This window comes from Sycon ciliatum, chromosome 11 (genome assembly GCF_964019385.1).
Source record: "Sycon ciliatum chromosome 11, ocSycCili1.1, whole genome shotgun sequence".
Lineage (NCBI taxonomy): Eukaryota > Metazoa > Porifera > Calcarea > Leucosolenida > Sycettidae > Sycon > Sycon ciliatum.
The window spans coordinates 17,036,006-17,055,886 of NC_088653.1; the positions used below are offsets into that span (position 1 = coordinate 17,036,006).

The 19,881-nt window shown below is 48.2% G+C and overlaps 1 protein-coding gene across 1 annotated transcript; it reads left to right on the plus strand.

Moving 5' to 3' along the window:
* The first annotated feature begins 6,306 nt into the window (after positions 1–6,306).
* Positions 6,307–10,077, plus strand: LOC135827143 (uncharacterized). The gene has a single exon (XM_065339669.1). The coding sequence runs from the start codon at positions 6,307–6,309 to the stop codon at positions 10,075–10,077; it is 3,771 nt and encodes a 1,256-aa protein (XP_065195741.1).
* The last annotated feature ends 9,804 nt before the right edge of the window (positions 10,078–19,881 follow it).

Here is a 19,881-nt window from a genome sequence, read left to right on the forward strand (position 1 = left end):
AATTTGCTCTCCTCCACAAGGACGGTTCTACTCGGACTCTTCATGCGCATGTGTTGCCAGCATCGAAGACGATCCACCCTGTGCAGCACAGCTCACTCTCTGCGGCAGACAGAGCAGTGTAACTCGTATACTCTCAGTCTCAGCACTCACAGCACATACTTGTTGTTACGTAAGTAGTTATCAATATTCGTTCATTGTCTCACACAAGGAGAAGAAGAAGACAAGGCAGTGCGAGTATGCGCACAGCCTATCCATGCATTCCTACGGTGTACTATTTATGCGTATACAAATTACGTGTCATAAAGTAGCCATGCTACACTATCCTCCTCCTACCAAAAATTCACGCCCTCGTGAATAGAGAAAGAAAACAGAAACATAAAAAATAAAATAACTCAGGACATAGCAAAATCAGTAAACCGAGCAGGCAGTCCAGCATTGCGAGCAAGATGGGCTCTGGTTGACTGCGGGAGCGTAGACGACAGCGGACTATGGTCGCTGTCGAGGGCATGTGGGACATACTGAGGCATCACTGGAGCAGCAGGTACTGGATCCTCCAGCGGCAGGGACGCAGATGGCGACGGCAGGTAAGCGAGTTTCAAGCGGTTGAAATGCAGCGTCTTATGGCGACCATCAACATCGACAACGTAGGACGTTGATCCAAAGACGGACACAATACGAAATGGACCACGCCAAGGGCGGTGGAATTTGCGGTGTTCACCAGGGTGAATGACAGCATCCTTTACGTAAACAAACTGGCCAGCAGCTAATGGCGCACCCTTGGTTCGGCGGTTGTAATGTTCTTCCTGGTGCTCATGGGACAGATCAGCGAGCTCTCGAGCTTGAGCATGTACAACACGCAACGCAAACTGTAAATGGCGAACGTAACTAGTGGATTCAAGAGACGCTGGTTGTGGCAAACCAAACACAACATCTGCCGGCAAACGCAATTCAGTGCCGTACAACAACTTGGCAGGACTGTGACCCGTGGACGCATGGACAGCAGAACGGTACGAAAGCAAGACAAGAGAGAAGGTAGCATCCCACTCAATAGATGTAGGGGTGATGTGCGCACGGAGTAGACCGAGCAAAGTGCGATTGAGCCGCTCTACAAGTCCGTCACCTTCCGGATGGTAGGGAGTAGTACGGGTCTTGTGAATACCCAGCAGACGACATAATTCAGCAAAAAGCTTAGACTCAAACTGCGGACCCTGGTCGGAATGCAGTTGCTCAGGGGATCCAAACCGTGCTATCCAGCCATTGACAACAGCCACAGCGACAGCTTCTGCAGTAACGGATTGGAGTGGAAAAGCTTCTGCCCACCGAGTGAAGTAATCAGCCATAACCAACAGATATCGATTACCACGGGGTGTCTCTGGCAATGGACCGACGATGTCGAGGGCTACGAGCTGAAATGGGTAGCCGGCATACATTGGCTGGAGCGGAGCACGCTGGGCATCAGACTTGAGCCTAATCTGTGCACAAGTGACACAACACGCCACAAACTCCTGAACATCTGATGCCATTCCAAACCAGAAAAAACGTAGCCGCGCTTGAGCTAATGTTTTATCTACACCAGGATGGTTACAAGACGGAAGAGCATGAACAGCCAGCAAAGCTTTGCGTTGAAGCACAAATGGGACGACAAGACGGGGTGCAGTACCGACATGATCATGATCGGAAAATGGAGGTGATATGTACAGAACGCTGTCAATGAGACTTAGCTGCTCGGCATTCGCCCAGAACAAACGCATGGTACGACTAGTGCCAGAAATTAAATCTTCAGGAGGACGCACAAATTTTCCACTCACTGCATTGTACCATGACAAGACCACTGATAGATCAACATCCACAGCTTGGGAAGCGGCCAACTCAGGTGCGGAGAGACCAGCTAGTACAGGAGTGGCGACATCCACAGACGCCGTTGTGGCAGAGGAACTAGCTTGCTCTGGCTGATTTGCGGGAGTCTCGAGATGGGAGGGTTGCACCTCCGGCAACAAGGAACGCGACAGACCATCTGCATTCAAGTGCTGCCGACCCGGCCGGTGAACAGTAGTGAAGGTGTACTCAGCGAGTTGCTCCACCCATCGAGCTTTTCGACCGCGTGGTTCCTTCACGGACATCAGTGCGGTGAGGGCAGTGTTATCTGTGCGGGCAATAAACTTCTGACCAAGCAAATAGTGCCGGAACTGATTCGCGAAATGGACAAGGGCAAGCGTTTCCCGGTCTGAGGCATCATAATTCCTCTCTGCCTTCGTCAAGACCCGGCTGCCGAACGCAATGGGGCGTTCCTCGCCATCTTGCATTTGGCTGAGGACAGCTCCAATGGCCACCTTGCTAGCGTCAGTGTCCAAAATAAAGCCGCCAGACGAAACAGAAAAGTTGGGATACGCCAACACGGGGGCTGTTGTCAGTGACCGTTTCAGAGAGGTGAATGCCGCATCACAACTCTTTGTCCACATAAAGCTGGCATTCTTCCCTGATAGAGCAGTCAGGGGTGCAGAGCGCTGAGCAAAGCCACGGATGAACCGACGGTAGTACCCAGCGTAACCCAGAAACACACGTACATCTCTCACTGACTTCGGTACAGCCCACTGCTCGATAGCTTCAACTTTGGCCGGATCCGGAGCCAATCCGTCAGCCGAAACCTGATGACCGAGGAAGAGCACTTTTCGTTGGAAGAACGAACATTTCTTCAAGTTGAACATCAGTCCAGCAGCACGAACGCGGTCAAACACCGACTTGAGGATCTGGAGCTGTCCAGGCAAGGTAGAACTGGCATTCAGCACATCGTCGAAGAAAACGCGACAGAATGGCTGGGTCGGCACATTGCATAAGCCATGAAGCACCGCTTCCATCACACGCTGGAAAGTTGCCGGACCATTTCGACATCCCATTGGCATCACGGAGAACTCGAACAAACCCAACGGTGTGGTAAAGGCAGTCTTGGCCTTATCTTCCTCGTCCATAGCGATCTGCCAATAACCTGAAGCTAAATCCAGGCAAGTGAACCAGGAACAGCCGGAGAGTGAGTCTAGCATGTCATCAACTCGTGGGATGGGGTACGCATCTGGCTCCGTAACACTGTTCAACTTGCGGTAGTCGATACACAATCGAAGAGATCCGTCCTTCTTTGGAACGAGAACTATGGGTGACGCCCAGGGACTAATAGACTCTGTGATTATACCACGGGCCAACAGATCATCCAGCAAAGCTTGTAAAGCCTGCCGGCGGTGGTAGGGTACACGACGCGTAGGCTGCTTAACTGGCTTTGTCTCACCAGTACTAATACGATGTGGGAAAACATCACAATGACCAAAATCACCCTCCTGCAAGATAAACAAGTCATGATTCTCCCGGAGAATCTCTGTAAGTGTGCTCTTCTCAGGTACTGACAGATGACTCTGAGAGTCAACATATGTACGGATTACCTCGGCACGTTCAGGGGATAGCACAAGCGGTGGCGTATCCGCAACGGACGAAACAGTAGGATCATTATCCTCGACAATGAAGTCCTCGGGTACAGGAGATAACTCGGCAATGTTAACATCTTTAGCAAGAAGCACTGGGTGGTCAGAGTGATTTTCCAACACAACTACCACACGGGACCTGTCAGGTCCAACCGTAACCACACCGGGGGTCACAGACACATCTGGAAACTTTGTCAAGAATGAGTCAAGTGGATCAGCAACACAGTCCACAGTTACAGGTGCCTCTTGCACAGACATGCACGGCACCAACACTACATGGCCGGCAGGCAGAGTTAATGCACGACCAACAGTGACACGAGAAGAGTACGTGCTCAGGTCTTCCTGAGAATTACTATCACTAACACAAGAGTCAGATACTGGCGCCGGGTCCTCCGCAACGGCCGGACTAGGTTCCGATGGACCAAAACTGGTAGCTTTCACTCCTAACGGGACTGACAGGTCTTTAAAAGTTAAGGTGCCTTGAGCAATGTTCAGTAATGCTCCATGGTCAAACAAGAAATCAGATCCCAAGATCATATCACGGCGGATATCAGGGGACACTACAAATGCATGCAAAAATGAGCACCCTCCAATGCAGCATTCGATATCTACAGCACCCAGAACCCGAAGTCCCTCACCATTCACCGCACACAAACGGGGGGCAGCTTGCAAAGGCACATCACCATACGTGGACAATAATGTTTGTTCATGCAACAAAGAAACACATGAACCAGAATCAATTAGTGCAGTTACGCTCTTGCCTTCAACATTGAGGTCTAGGGTAGGGACGACAGATGATACAGCTTCGATTCGCGCCTCATCTGATGGCTCCTCGTGGACGACTGGTAGTTGTCCCACACCACCAGTCGTACTCAGTTTCCCGAGCGCCAAGGGTTGTGTGGGCAATCAACAGCAAAGTGGCCAGGTTGTCCACACCCAAAACAAATCGGCGGTTCATCGCGACCACCACGACCATACGCCCGTCCCCGTCCACGACCACGTCCACTGATACGAGACTGGCCATCGGGACTTGCTCCTGAAGTGACTGGTGTTTGCGGAGCGACAATTATTTCTAAACGACCGAGTCTCTTTTCAAGATCTGACATTCTTGAATCAAACTTCTCAAGCACTTGGGCCAGTCGATCACGCTCTCCAGCGTCATACGCACTTGCCTTGGCAACAGAAGCACGGTGTACAGCTGGTGATGGGCCAGGTGGCTGGCTGCGTAACGGCAACGCGGCGCAGGCCGAGCCATCGTAGTCACCAGTTACATGTACAGCCTGAGCGAAGTGAGACTCTACAGGCATCCGGCTCTGTTCCCTGGCGTAGATTGCCGAGACCTCAATTGCTTTTTGGACCGCCAGTTCAATGCTTGCTGGTCGTGGCGACGACAGAGCCAGGCGCATATCTTTTGTTGGCTGACCATCGATGAAAATTTGCAGCAGCATCGATTCTAGTAACGGGCCCTGTTGGCCTGGATATGCTTTGGCAGCAAGGCGGCGGAGCTCCATGGCATATGCATACTGCGTTTCATGGGCGAGTTTCAGGCGCTGGCGTAAAGCTGCTTCGTGCATTTGGGCCTGCTGTGGTGGCTCCAGGCGACTGCGGAGCGCTTCAACGGTGTCATGAAACGAAATGTCTGCATCAGATAGGAGAATGGTCTCCAGCAGTTCATGGGACGTGCCTACGAGTCTTGTGGGTAATAACAATAGTTTTTGTTCCTCACTGTACCCGTTCAGGTGGCATGCATCGTTAAAATGTTTGAGGTAGGCCGAAAAATCTTCATTTCCAGCACGACCAAATACTTCGGGTAACAGGATTGGTCTCGGTAAGGCTGAGGCACTGGTACTGGCAGGCCTGTCATACATCTCGAATGACAATGGACTAGGTGACCGGGTCTGCTTTTTCGACTTGCCCATCTTGCGTTCGAGATCAAGTAAGTTCAAAATTTTAACAAAATTTAATATAAAAAAAAAATTCTACAAAAAAAACCGTGCAATGCAAACGTCACTCGCGGCCAACCCGCCGGCGCGGCCCGTACCGTGAATCCGTGATGTGTCAAGCTACGCGTACGTAGTGCGTAGGTCTACCTAGCTAGCTAGCTACACAAGTACAAGTACTGCATGTACAATCATGGAGTTACGTCATATGCAGGTGCATGCATGCACAATCTACGTAGTACAGTACTACAAGACCAAGGCCAGGGTAGCTGTAAGTATGCACGCACATCCACGTAGAACTATGTGCAAAAATAATTGTAGTGAAAATTCTAGCCCTTTTTACACCAAACAAAACTGTTACTCAGTCATGCACAGCGAACGATCAGTCAAGAAGTAAAGAATGGAAAACGAGACGAAGGATAGAATGACCAATACTAGTAAATTAGAACTTAGTCTGTGGGCTGGTCTCCCGAGTAGCTGGAACTGGTCTCAGACTCTCTGGAACTTGTCGACTCTGCAACTTGTCTCTCCCGCGGAGGCGTCTTCCCAGCCGAGGACAAAACCGACGACTATTTTTCCGCTGCCACCATTGTAACTCGTATACTCTCAGTCTCAGCACTCACAGCACATACTTGTTGTTACGTAAGTAGTTATCAATATTCGTTCATTGTCTCACACAAGGAGAAGAAGAAGACAAGGCAGTGCGAGTATGCGCACAGCCTATCCATGCATTCCTACGGTGTACTATTTATGCGTATACAAATTACGTGTCATAAAGTAGCCATGCTACAGCAGTTCTGATCAACCTGCCGGCAGATTCTCTGGCTGATCCGTTACCGGACGGTGCCTCCACTCATGCAGTCGACTTGCTACTGGGCATACAGTACTTCTGGGACCTCATGAGTGGTCTGCCAACACGGTTGCCTTCTGGCCTCTACCTCATTCCGTCTCGATTGGGATATCTGTTGTCTGGCAACCCGAATCCAGCCACTGCAGACAGCTCGAATGCCTCTGCTTCTGACTCTGTGGTCTTTGTGTGCGCTACGGAACGCGTACCGGATCTGTCCGAGATGTGGTCTCTCGACAGTATTGGTATCAGTGACTCGCCGTTCCTCACTGACGACAACCGTGCCCAGCAGCACTTCAACTCAACCGTCCGATTTCGCGATGGCCGCTATGAAGTCGCTTGGCCGTGGAAGTCTGAGACACCTGACCTGCGAGACAACTATGGCCTCGCACTCGGTCGTTTGACCTCCCTCGCTAAGCAGCTCGCTAGGGACCATGACCTGCTATTGCGCTACGATGCAGTGATCCAGTCTCAGGTTGAGCTGGGTATTGTTGAACGTGTGTCAACCAACACTTCAACTCACACCGTCAAGCACTACCTGCCGCACCAGCCAGTCGTGACACCCTCCAAGGCGACCACTAAGCTGCGCATCGTATACGACGCCTCGGCCAAGTCATCCAAAGCAGCGAAGTGTCTGAACGAGTGCATGCATCGTGGCCCTATCAACTTGCCGAATCTCTGTGGCATACTTCTCCGCTTCCGTTGCCACTCCATTGTGCTGTTGGCTGACATCGAGAAAGGGTTTCTCCAGCTCAGCATTCGGCCGGCTGACCGAGATGTCACACGTTTCCTCTGGTTTGACGATCCAGCAAACCCTGCCACATCCAAGGACAACTTGGCTGTGTATCGCTTCTGTAGGATGCCGTTCGGTATTGTTGCCAGTCCGTTTCTGCTGGAAGCTACTATCCATCACCATCTGCAGCTGCAGTGTACTCCTCTTGCCGCTTCTATCGATCAGAATATCTACGTGGACAACGTGTTGATTGGTGTCTCGGATGTTTCTGATGTTCTTGCTGTATATGAGGAGGCCAAGTCCGTTTTCCAGCGTGCATCAATGAATTTGCGTGAGTGGACAACCAATAGTACAGCTGCTCGGGTGACTCTACCAGCGGATGACATCGTCACGACTCGACATGTCAAGGTGCTTGGTTTACAGTGGGACACACATGACGATGTATTGTCAATTGCTGGTACTCGCTGCACCCTCTCTGCTGCTGCACCTGCTACTAAGCGCATTGTCTTTCAAGCCGTCTCTGCTTTGTACGATCCGCTTGGTCTACTCGTCCCAGCCATTCTGTCTGGGCGCCTGCTACTTCGTCAATTGTGGCAAGCTGAGCTCAATTGGGATGACCCTCTACCTGCACACTTTACTGACGAATGGTCTGCTATCTCCTCTATGATGGCATCGCTCTCTTCGATCACTATTCCCCGTTTGTGTTGTCCGGTCGGCAGCGCTACGGATGTGCAGCTCCATATCTTCACGGACGCTTCTGTCAATGCGTATGCAGCTGCTGGCTACCTCCGGGTCACAGATGGCAGTTCGGTACACTCTGCCCTCGTCTTCAGCAAGATGCGGCTCGCACCAGCTCCCAAGAAGTCATCTTCTACAGCTGACACCATGACCATTCCTCGCCTGGAATTACTGGGTGCTGTCATAGGTGCTCGACTTGCGTCATTCCATCGGCAGGAGCTCAACCTCACGCTCTCGTCCACTACTGTCTGGACTGATGCCAAGTGCGTTCTGCATTGGCTTGTATCAAGTCGGGACCTGTCTACATTTGTGGCCAATCGCATCGCTAGTTTACGTGCTCTGCCGGACATCATGTATCGCTATGTCCCCAGTGCTGCTAATCCTGCTGATTTGGCTACTCGTCCGCAAACAGCTGCGCAGCTCGCCGACAGTACTCTATGGTGGTCTGGTCCTTCGTGGCTAACAGAAGACGTCAGCAAATGGCCTGCTTCTAGTCACCCCACCATCACTCCTCAGGACTTGGCGTTGGCCGAGGCCGAGTATCGTGGACCTCGTCTCATCCACAGCATGCTCGCTACCCAACCAGTCCTGCCGCCGTCACTTGTGCAGCAGTCTATCCTAACGCGCTCGTCCTCACTGTCCAAAGCCGTCAGGATCTTGACCTACTGCATGCATTTCCTCTATCGTGTTGTGTGGACTCGGTTGCCCGCTGCTCAGCAGACACGCCTTCAGGATGGCCATGCTCTGCTAGCTCAGCTACTCAGCCAGTTTGCTGCTCAACCGCATGTCTTCAGCGTCAGTGTGCGACGCTTGGTTCTGTCTCTATTCGTACGTTCAGCGCAGCACAGCTCCTATCCTGATCTGTACACTGGTTCTCTCGCTGATAGCACGTCACCGTTGGTGAAGCAATTTGGTCTTCAGCGTAACCAGCTCGGTGTTATCCGTTGTCATGGCAAGCTTGCTCACGTCCATGCTACCAGCCAGCCTGCTCTGCTGCCACGCCAGCATCGTCTCACTGTCTTGATCATTCTCGACATCCATGGTCGCCTGCTGCATGCTGGTCCAAGCCACACCCTCGCACAGCTTCGCCTCAACTTCTGGGTTCCTCATGGTCGTCAGGCTGTTCGCCAAGAACTGAAGCTATGTCTTGTGTGCCGTCGTCAAGACTCGCCACCCTATCGTCTTCCGTTGATGCCGCCTCTGCCTGCTGAGCGTGTCAACCCTGCTCATCCATTTGAGTTCACCGGTCTGGACTACTTTGGACCATTGCTCATCAAGCAGTCCGACTCCTCCACGACCAAGGTATGGGTCTGTTTATTCACCTGTTTCGCTATCCGTGCTGTCCACCTCGAGTTCGTGGATGACATGTCCACAGCTGCCTTCATCTCTGGCTTACGTCGCTTCATTGCTCGTCGTGGCGTACCGCGTCTGTTGTATTCTGACAACGCCAGCCAATTTCACCTCGCCAGTTCTGCCGTGCCGGATGTCTGGTCCTCTCTACCGTCTGACCCCGTCCTAGGCGAGTTTCTCTCTCAACGTCAGATCACGTGGAAATTCACCACTGCACTCGCCCCATGGCAAGGTGGTATTTATGAGTGCATGGTTGGCCTTGTGAAGGGCTGCATGCGGAAAGTTGTTGGCCGGCAGTTGCTCTCGCTCCCACAGCTCCTCACCTTGCTGGCTGAAGTTGAAGCTGTCGTCAACAACCGCCCACTGACTCCCGTTTCGGCTGACGATGAAGGTCCTGGTCTTCTCGTGCTCTCACCAGCTCACTTCCTCGTTGGTGGTCGACCCACGCTGATCCCTGTCGACACATCCTCTGCTGATGATCCCGACTATTCACCTGATATCAGCTCCCGGGATCACATCTTGCAGTGGTGGAGGGCGTCCCAAGTTCTCTTGGAACGTTTCTGGAAATGCTGGCGGACTGAGTACTTGCAATTACTCAGGGAACGTGCGAACCCTGATCACCGCCAGCCCAAGACGTCTCTATCCGGCCAGCCACAGGTCGGGGAGATCGTCATCGTCAAATCCGAAGGTATACCACGTGGCCAGTGGCACATTGGCAAGGTAACAGCGGCTAACGCTAGTGCGACAGATGGTTGCGTCCGCTCAGCAGAGGTCCTGATGCGTCTGGCCGCACAGTGGAACGCCCACTATCGCTGCTGTATCCACTCGAGGTACCCAGCACCCGGCAGGATGATGCCCCCGCAGTCGTCAGCAGCCAGGAATCGGATAATGCTCCTGGAGTGCAAGCACCACCGCCATCAGCAACCCGCCCGAGGCGCAAGGCTGCCGATCAGGCACGCCAAAACATCGCTAGATGGACGGCTTGTAACTTCACGGCGTTAAGGTAAGTATAACTTATTATAATATTTCTACGCTTTAGTTCACAATCTTCTTTGTTCCTTTCTCTTTCTAGTGCATTCACACTTCTGTTTGGTGGGAGTGTCGAGAACTGCCGTTCACGAATATTTGAAATACATATAAATTTAGTGTTCACGTCTTACTTGAACTTCCTGTAGTTTCAGTCTGCAACTCCGTCCTCTTTCTCCTTTTCTAACTCAGTCTTTCCATTATCTGACAGTGGTGCTCTCACCTCTAGCTAGGTGCAAGCACCCTCCGCCAGACGCGAACTACATTCTTGTTTCTCTAAAGACTCTCAAATATTATATTTCTTCTTCGCGTTCACTTTCGTTCTGCAGTTTATTTATTTATTTATTTTCCTTTCTTTCTACCTCGTGGTACACGCGCTACATGCGCCACCATCTTTGTTTCCATGGCACCACAGTGCACCTGACCACGCGATCGCTACGCAGCTCAGGCCCGAATGGGTCCGGGTGCGCTGCTTCGCGATCTATTTGGCCTCGCTTGCTTCCGAGCACCGCCGTTTTCAGAGCGTACTCATTGTGCGTCTCAGTTCTTTTCTCCGTTGTTTGTATCTCCTTGGGAGGGGTTATTCTTCTTCTTGACTGAAGTGTAGTTGATGAATGAACGATGGTGGTTTGTGTTGTAGTAGTGTGAGTGTGTGCATGGTTCGAAAGGTCTTCTACATTCTATAATCAAATCGATAAGATTTTGACAATAATGTAGTACGATAGTACAATAGGATCTCAATGCTAGATTCTTGTCTATCCTTCTTTCTTCTCTTTTTCTATATTCCTTTCTTTTCTTTTCTTGCCGTGGTTGGCTATCACCCCTCTCTCGCACTTTGCGTGCCAATTGGTCATGAACCACGAGTTGAGTGAAATAAATAAATAAAATAAAAACCAGGCCAGAACGTACCTTGCCAGGGTGCTCAAACTGACAAGTCAGTGAGCTCTGCATACAGCAAACTACCCCAAATGAGAGTGCTCAACTACTACAAGAGCAGGAGCGAAATACTCAATCTGCAGACAGAACTGTTTCATCTCAGCTTGTGGACTCATCAGCGCAGCACAGAGAAAATGAGGCTGAACCTGGTAGCACTGAATGAAAATAAAATTTCCAAAGCCAGATTTAAACCAGGCCTGAACGTACCTTGCCAGAGTGCTCAAACTGACAAGTCAGTGAGCTCTGCATAATGCAAACAGCAAGGCACCGCCCCACATGAGAGTGCTCAACTACTACAAGAGCAGGAGCGAAATACTCAATCCGCCTGCGGACAGCATGCTGTCTCGTTCTTTGTGGACTCATCAGCGCAGCACATAGAAAATGTTAAATGAGGCCGAACCTGGTAGCAATGAAAAACAAATTTTCCAAAGCCAGATTTTAACCAGCCCCGAACGTACCTTGCCAGAGTGCTCAAACTGACAAGTCAGTGAGCTCTGCATAATGCAAACAGCAAAGGCACTACCCCACATGTAATGGAGCGAAATACACAATCTGCGGACAATGATAGTACACTGAAGACTTTCTACTACAAAACCTACGCACAACACCAGCATTCTCACCAGCACTCTCACCTTTCGCCCTTGTCCGTTGAATAACGCGAACAACACCGACAGTGACATTAACTCTACAATTACCGACTCAAAAAGACCCACCTAGTGTATCACCATCTCCCACACTAACACCAACAACGCAATCTGCAGTAACCGCAATTAATCCACCATGCAATCCCGCTATTGAAAGACCAAGACGATCAACAGCCAACTACAACAGAAGCTACGCATTCAATGGACAAGGGCGAAAGGAGGGACGCGACAGCAGGTTGACGGCCGAGTCAAGTTCAATGGACCGGGCCCAGAGACATGGACGAAACAGAGAGAGAGAGAGCGCAGAGGATTCGGAGGATGGAACGGATGACGAGGAAAGCAGTGAGTGGAACAGCGATGAGGAGAGTGGCCGTGAGAGTGCTGGTGAGAGTGCTGGTGTTGTGCGTAGGTTTCGTAGTAGAGAGTCTTCAGTGTAAAATCATCTGCTAGCTAGTCCTGATTGTTGCAATTCGTATTCCGACTCTTCTTTCACTGTATTGTGCCGTAGTCGTCATGGTTATGGACTACAGTTAAAAGTTGGAAGGCTGTTGGAGTGCACATCCAAGATGTGCTAGAGCTATAAGCCAGTTAGTTGTAGAACGTCAGTACCGTCGGTCAGTGTTGTGCACTGTTATCGCATGAGCTGATTGTTTAATAACTGGTGGTGTTAGTGGACATTAATATAGTGTAACTTGTAGTTCTTTGATCTTTTTACTTTTTATAAATAATTAATCCTTGGCTCTCCACCCGAGTTCATTTAGGTTTTAATTCCCGTAGCTATGCAGAAGATGTTACTTCAGTAACGTCTGGCGCTAGCCAGGGTCCACACAGCTTTAATTCCCGAAGCTATGCAGAAGACGTTACTTCAGTAACGTCTGGCGCTAGCCAGGGTCCACACAGCTTTAATTTGGTGTTTGTTTGTGTGTTTGTGTCACGCCTGGCGCTATCCCGTATCTGTCCCGTACCGTACTGTAACATCAAACACAGCTGGCCTGCACATACAGCTGGCCGCAATATTCAAATAGGGCTTTCAAACGCAAGATCATAACGTGAAGCAACTTGGAAGAATGAGTATGGATGCGAAGTGTATGGGGGAATGCATGTGTGGCGATAGCGCGGGTTCAAATCCCAGGTAATGCCTGAAAAAAATAGGAGAAATTTATAACATCCCTTTTCTTTTTTTGCCATCATCAAGGCGGTAGACGGTGTCGTATTACCCTCGACCGTACCTGTCCCGTACCTATCCCGTACCATACCTGTACATTCAAAGACGGCTGGCCACAATGCATATTCAAATAGGGCTTTCAAATACAAGATCATAACGTGAAGCAACTTGGAAGAAATAGTATGTATGCGAAGTGTATCGGGGGATGCATGCAGGGTGATAGTGCGCGGGTTCGAATACCAGGTTATGTCTAAAAACAAAAAGTATAAACTTAGATGTTTGTAATGAGCCTGAAGTGTGTCCTTTTTATGAGTATTATAAACTTATAAGAATTTATAACATCCCTACGCTTTTTTTGTCAAGGTTATCAAGGCAAAAAAGCAAAGCGTAGGGCCCTGAGCTTCCAAGCTCTCTCGTTTGGTATTTATTTGTTTGTTTGGGTGTTTGTGTCACGCCTGGCACTATCCCGTATCTGTCCCGTACCGTACCATCAAACACAGCTGGCCACAAACAGTTGGCCACAATATTCAAATAGGGCTTTCAAATGCAAGATCATAACGTGAAGCAACTTGGAAGAATGAGTATGAATGCGAAGTGTATTGGGGAATGCATGTAGGGCGATACCGCGGGTTCGAATCCCAGGTTATGCCTAAAAAAATAGGAGAATTAAAAAAATTATAACATCCCTATGCTTGTTTTGCCTATGTCATCAAGGTGGTAGACGGTGTCGTATTACCCTCGACCGTATCTGCCCCGTGCCGTACCGTACCGTACCATCAAAGATGGCTGGCCGGCCACAAACAGCTGGCCACGATATTCAAATAGGGCTTTCAAATGCAAGATAATAACGTGAAGCAACTTGGAAGAATTAGTATGTATGCGAAGTGTATCGGGGGATGCATGCAGGGCGATAGTGCGGGTTCGAATCCCAGGTTATGTCTTGAAAAAATAGGAGAAATGAAAAATTACTTTTGCCTAGGTCATCAAGGCAAAAAAGCAAAGCGTAGGGCCCTGAGCTTCCAAGCTCTCTCGTTTTACTTTTTTATCATCATGGTATTTTGTCATCATCAATTGTTTTGTTCATAGCTAAGGAGAACAAGGGTTATACCGGCCTAGCCATACAGTTCCGCTCCTTGACAAGTCAGAGTCGTTGAGAATCCGGAACGACTGACGTCTTCGCTTGTGAAGATAGGCTGGTACGGCTTCACCTCTGCCAGACTGAGAGGGTGAGTACGCCATCAGGACATGGCGGCGATGCTCAAAAGCAGGTTTATGGGAGCTGCTGGGAAAACGAAGTATGGAAACTGCGAGGAGATGGCTGCGGAGAGAGTCGACGGTAGTGGACACGGAGTTGTTAAACTACTGATGAGGAGTAACGTTAGAACGTGGCTTTGATGCCTTATCCACATTCAAGATTACACTATTGGGCTTTTGGTCGTGTTCTAATTGATTCCTGTACTGACACAGCAAGTTTGCTCATATTCTCCATATTGCAGGAATATTGCAACAAACCCTTTTGACGTATACGATGGTTATGGAGTTTCTTCAGATGCCCTCAAGTTCCACAAAAAACTGAAATATCTGTGAGTCAGAAGTACAAATAATAATAATTATTTGATTTTCAAGTTTGTTTTAGATACATAGTTTGAAAAAAAATTTAATGGAGAAAATGAAGTTGAAGACACCACTGCAGCTGTACTTATGGTTGATAAATATGGTGGTAAAGACACACCTACCAATATGGCGGTAAACACACGCCTGCCCACACGCTCTCTAAGCTGCAATGTTCTGGCACAGAGCTCTCCTTCTCACCACCACCACCATCAGTTCGCGCCTGGCGCCTCGTCGATGCATGGTCGGCGGTATCCAACATAGCAGGCTGGTACATCAAGTAGCGCATGGCACATAGAAGATGAAACAGCAACGACATAGCTCGATTGTGACGTACGTTTCGTCCCCGCTGGGCTCATCAGGCAATCTTCTTCTTGCATGTCTTCATACGGAGCTTGACTCGGGGACGAAACTTACGTCGCAATCGAGCTATATCGTTGCTGTGTCATCTTCTATGTGCCATGCGCTACTTGATGTACCAGCCTGCTATGTCGGATACCGCCAACTATGCATCGACGAGGCGCCAGGCGCGAACTGATGGTGGTGGTGGTGAGAAGGAGAGCTCTGTGCCAGAACTTTGCAGCTTAGAGAGCGTGTGTGGGCAGGTGTATGTTTCCGCCATATTGCCAGGTGTGTCTTTACCACCATATTTATCAACCTTTAATGGAGAAGGATCAAATTTCTACGAGTGCAACTTTACATACATGTATTTTGAGTATGCTTCTTACGATTTAGGATGAAATTATTGATTCCCCCAAGCATGACCACATATGAAGCACACAATCATACAGTACCTCTCTGTCTCACAATCATACAGTACTTCTCTGTCTCACAATCATACAGTACCTCTCTGTCTCACAATCATACAGTACCTCTCTGTCTCACAATCATACAGTACCTCTCTGCCTCTCGGTCTTCTCCGTTTGTATGCATGTTTGGTGTGTGTGTGTATGTGGGGGGGGGGGGGGGGGTCGTTGAAGTAAGTAGTCTTTCCACAAATCAGCCGGTTTCTTGTCAATTCTGCTTTTCGCTACGCTAAAAAATACCGTATTTCCGCAAATGAAAGACCGTCCTCGTATACAACGACTTCATCGAATACAAGGCCGGGGCAGGGGGCGATTGAAAAAATACAAGACCGTCTCCGATTAGAAGACTGGGCCTACTAAATGAGTCTTACGACTGCGCATGCACAGTGCGACGGCTGCCATTTTGTACAAAAACTGCAACTACACGTGGCACGTGTCACGATGTGTGGCACATCTTCTGGTTTCTTGTGATTCCGCCATCACGCTCTGCGAAAAATAGAAGACCAGGGTCAAACTGGGTTGAAAGAATAAAAGACCGTCCTCAATTATAAGGCCGGGTTAGTACGAGTTTGAAAAAATAGTAGACCGGCCTACTATTTGCGGAAATACGGTACAGCAGATTAGGCTGCAAAATCAGCTGTTTGTAAATCGGCTGCAAAATTGGAATAATATATTGGAAAATCGGCTAAAAGAATTGTTGGCTTATTGGATTCAAAACTGGTGAGATTTGGTTGATGTTCGGCAATTCAAGGGAACCCTCCAAAATCAGCGAAAAGCTTGGGGATTTTTCGATAAGTCTCGTTTTAGGCGAATTTTTCGGCCGGCCGATTTTGGGCATTTTACTAGTGACGACTTTCCTACTGGGTAATGTCTGTTTGAGAGGAGGTCAAAGGACACGACGCACATGACCTAAACACACTACTACTGTAAAAGCCATTATTCTAACGAGGCGCATATATAACGATTTCTCAAATTTGAATAGTTTACGTGTACCAAAGGTAACGATTCTCACTCATTCTCAACGCTCAATAGGACAGGACAGTATGTACAGGGGCATCACACACGGTACGACCACTACGACCATGGTCGTACCACTTTTCGTACAGGATGGTCCACCCAATTCATCCAAAAAAGCAATAAAAAAATTCAAGGGTCTTCGGACTTGTACAAAACATCACAACTTTCATTGCAAGGAGCATACAATTATTTGGTTCAGACTTGATGCCTAGCAGGTAGCACCCCAAGACTCCAGGCGGCTATCCATTGCGATAGGCCGTTGGAGTCACGGGTAGAGACAACAAGATGATGGATTCCTCACGGACACATTCACTGCAAACTTGATGGGAACAGTGCTGGCAGTGATCGCTGGGTCCGGAACTAAAATTCTCCAAGATCTGCCATGTTACAATGGTGATCAACACGGTCAAGAGACACTACAAGCATGTCACTTGTCAGCTACAATTATTCTTTCCACAACGACACCTACCTAGTACCTCTGGCTCCTGACGATCTACTGCAAGCTGATGCGAAAATGCACTACATCTACACCCGCGAACGCCGCGCTTGTCAAAGGAATAATGAAGCGCTTCATTCTCCGAAGTTGAAAAGTGTTTGGACTGCTGTTCCCCGGCGGCAGAACATTCTGCATCTGTTCACCGACACGACCCGCTTCACCAAACGACTTACGATCGTTTCGTTCTCCGAATTTTCTGGTAGCAGCAACAATAATTGCGTCCGTGACGACAGGACGAAAGTCTCTCGCAAACTAAAGTCCTGTCGCCATGAAGACAGAGAAGATTCCGCAAGCCCTTTCTTCTGCTTCCAGTGTTGTAGCTCTCCGGTCCACTGGCAGATCTTTCAATCCCATCGAACAAAAAAAAAGGATCTACTTCTCTCTCCCAAAAACAACTAACATACTTCGCGACTGTCCGCGGCCGGCCGTGTTCATCATGTACATAGACTAGTGCATGTGGTGTGGCGCACTTTCGCAGGACATGACATACGTTTTTGCACTGCAGCGGCTGGCGTTAGAAGTTGCCTAGAACTGTACTTCGGATTTTGCGATTTTTTCAAGGGCTTCCTTTTTGCCTTGGCCACTATGATGTACAGAAAATACCAAAAAAATCCATGAGAAGCGTTTTTTTTTAGCTGGAGTGGGGTTGTCTAATAAGTGCTAGGGGGACCCTCCTTTGCGGCTGTAGAGTGCTAAAACGTGCCCTGTTGGCCGAAAAATCCGAATTTTTTTCTCCCCGGGGGACACCCCCAGGCCCCCGGTCGTACCACTCCTAACCGCCCTGTGACGCCCCTGATGTATCGATTTCTGTATAACGATTTCTATTTTAACGACAGATTTCTCCTCGATAACTCGTTAGAGTTAGCACTTCGTTATATAACAAAATGAGAACAAAGGAAATAATATAGCAATCAAGGTAGGGTGACACGATACAATGACAGCACTAGAATATCGAGGTGCGATTTCTCACAAAAGTGTGCAGAAAACAAGGGTATACAAGTAAGAACTAAGCGTGACAAGTGTGTATCAGCAACAAAAACAAAAAAGTGAGAACGAATGATAATAATAACAATAATAAACAAGAAGCATTCATAAGCCGAATTTGTGTGTCCAGAAAGATAGTGTTATTACCCTAAAATTGTTCAAATAATGTTCTGTTGTGTAGTGTGGCAACGTTGTTGCCACTTGTGCCTAAATGTGTTTTGTCACCTTCTTGTTTATTATTGTTATTATTATCATTCGTTCTCACTTTTTTGTTTTTTGTTGCTGATACACACTTGTCACGCTTAGTTCTTACTTCGTTATATATTATGGCTTTTACAGGTACCGACGGATAATGCTAGTATATCTTTTAAAAAATTAATATAACTACAGTTAAAAAACTCGGATAAAAAAAAGTTCAAAAAATTATCGTGTATACTAGTATGTCATGGCAACAGGTCTAAAAATATATAAATAAACAAATAAACAAATAATCTACGCGGAGATAAAAGTTAAATAATAGCTATGAAAAGTATGAATGCCGCAGACATCACCACGCAACATGACAATTTGTTCAAGGTTTGGTTTTGTGTGTTTCCAAAATCGATTTTCAAGCTCCGATCATCAGTGGAAATACGAAACTAAAGTGACTAAGGGAAAAACAAAGGTTAAAAATCCAAAGAAGTGTGACACATGACGGGTAACTTGTGGTAAGTATTACAAAAAGTGACAACTAAGATAAAGAGTAAGTGTGACAAATGGGCATGAACAGTGCAGAAACAACTCACGAACACGGGGTGCAAACTCACGAAAATAACCTAAGTGCTAAAACATGTTCTTTTTGCTTACAAAAAATCGGGCTTATGCGAGGCTTATGCGTACGAATACAAACAGCTTCAAGGACCTTGCCCGATTTGTGTAAGCAAAAAGAACATGTTTTAGCACTTAGGTTATTTTCGTGAGTTTGCACCCCGTGTTCATGAGTTGTTTCTGCACTGTTCATGCCCATTTCTCACTTTTTGTAATGCTTACCACAAGTTACCCGTCATGTGTCACACTTCTTTGGATTTTTAACCTTTGTTTCTCCCTTGATCACTTTACTTCCGTATTTCCACTGATGATCGGAGCTTGAAAATCGATTTTGGAAACACACAAAACCAAATCTTGAACAAATTGTCATGTTGCGTGGTGATGTCTGCGGCATTCATACTTTTCTTCGCTATTATAAAAAAAAAATTATCGTGTCCGATCATTCAGAAAAAGTTGATACCCTAGCTTTTGGCCATAAATGGGTCAAATTTTGAGTTTTTCACAACTTGTTTCTGCTCAAAGGAACACTGCGTTCTGTACTGGCACGGTTAACCAGCATAGTTACACTGATATAGAACATAAATAAAAGAGCGTGGCTCACCATCGGACCCCTGATATTGACGAAGGACACCCGCGTGCACACACACTACAAAAAAATCACAAAATAAAAATAGACCGAAAATAAATTTGGCGACGAAGGACGGATGAAAAAGAAAGAGAGAAAAAAGAAAATAGCTGACCTGCATGACTTGGATGAAACGAGATTGCCATAGAAGAGACGAGGTTGACATAGAAGTGACGCGGCTTACATGGACGAGACGAGGTTGACATAGATGAGATGAGGTTGGAGACGAGACTAAGATTACTGACGACAAGACGAGGTTGGAGACGAGACGAGATTGACATGGACGAGACGAGGTTGACATAGACAAGACGAATGACGGTTGAGGACGACTGGGCATGGGATCTCAGGGTCGTGGGTTGATCCTTAGTCGGGCGCCAATGTTGAGTACGAAAAAGAACGACGACATATTCTCCAGACATTAGATACGTATGCAGGCAATCAGATGACGAGGTTCGAAGTTCAAGTCTCAAGATTCAGGGAAGGGAGAGAGAGTGAAATGGTCAAGCAAGAGCTTATCAAGGGCCTGGGTAGCTATGGCAATGAATGTACTAGAGCGCGAATTCAGCTACCCAGGCCAACAGAAGAAAAGTTAGAAAAGGGGACAAAGGTGAGTACGAGAGTGTAAAGGTGAGTAAGAGAGTGTGGCATTTCCTACCTGCCCGACGTCACGCAGCTTACGCTGCACAGGA

Bases quoted from the DNA above. Each gene is read 5' to 3' on its own strand.
- LOC135827143 (XM_065339669.1), top strand. From the start codon at position 6,307: ATGAGTGGTCTGCCAACACGGTTGCCTTCTGGCCTCTACCTCATTCCG.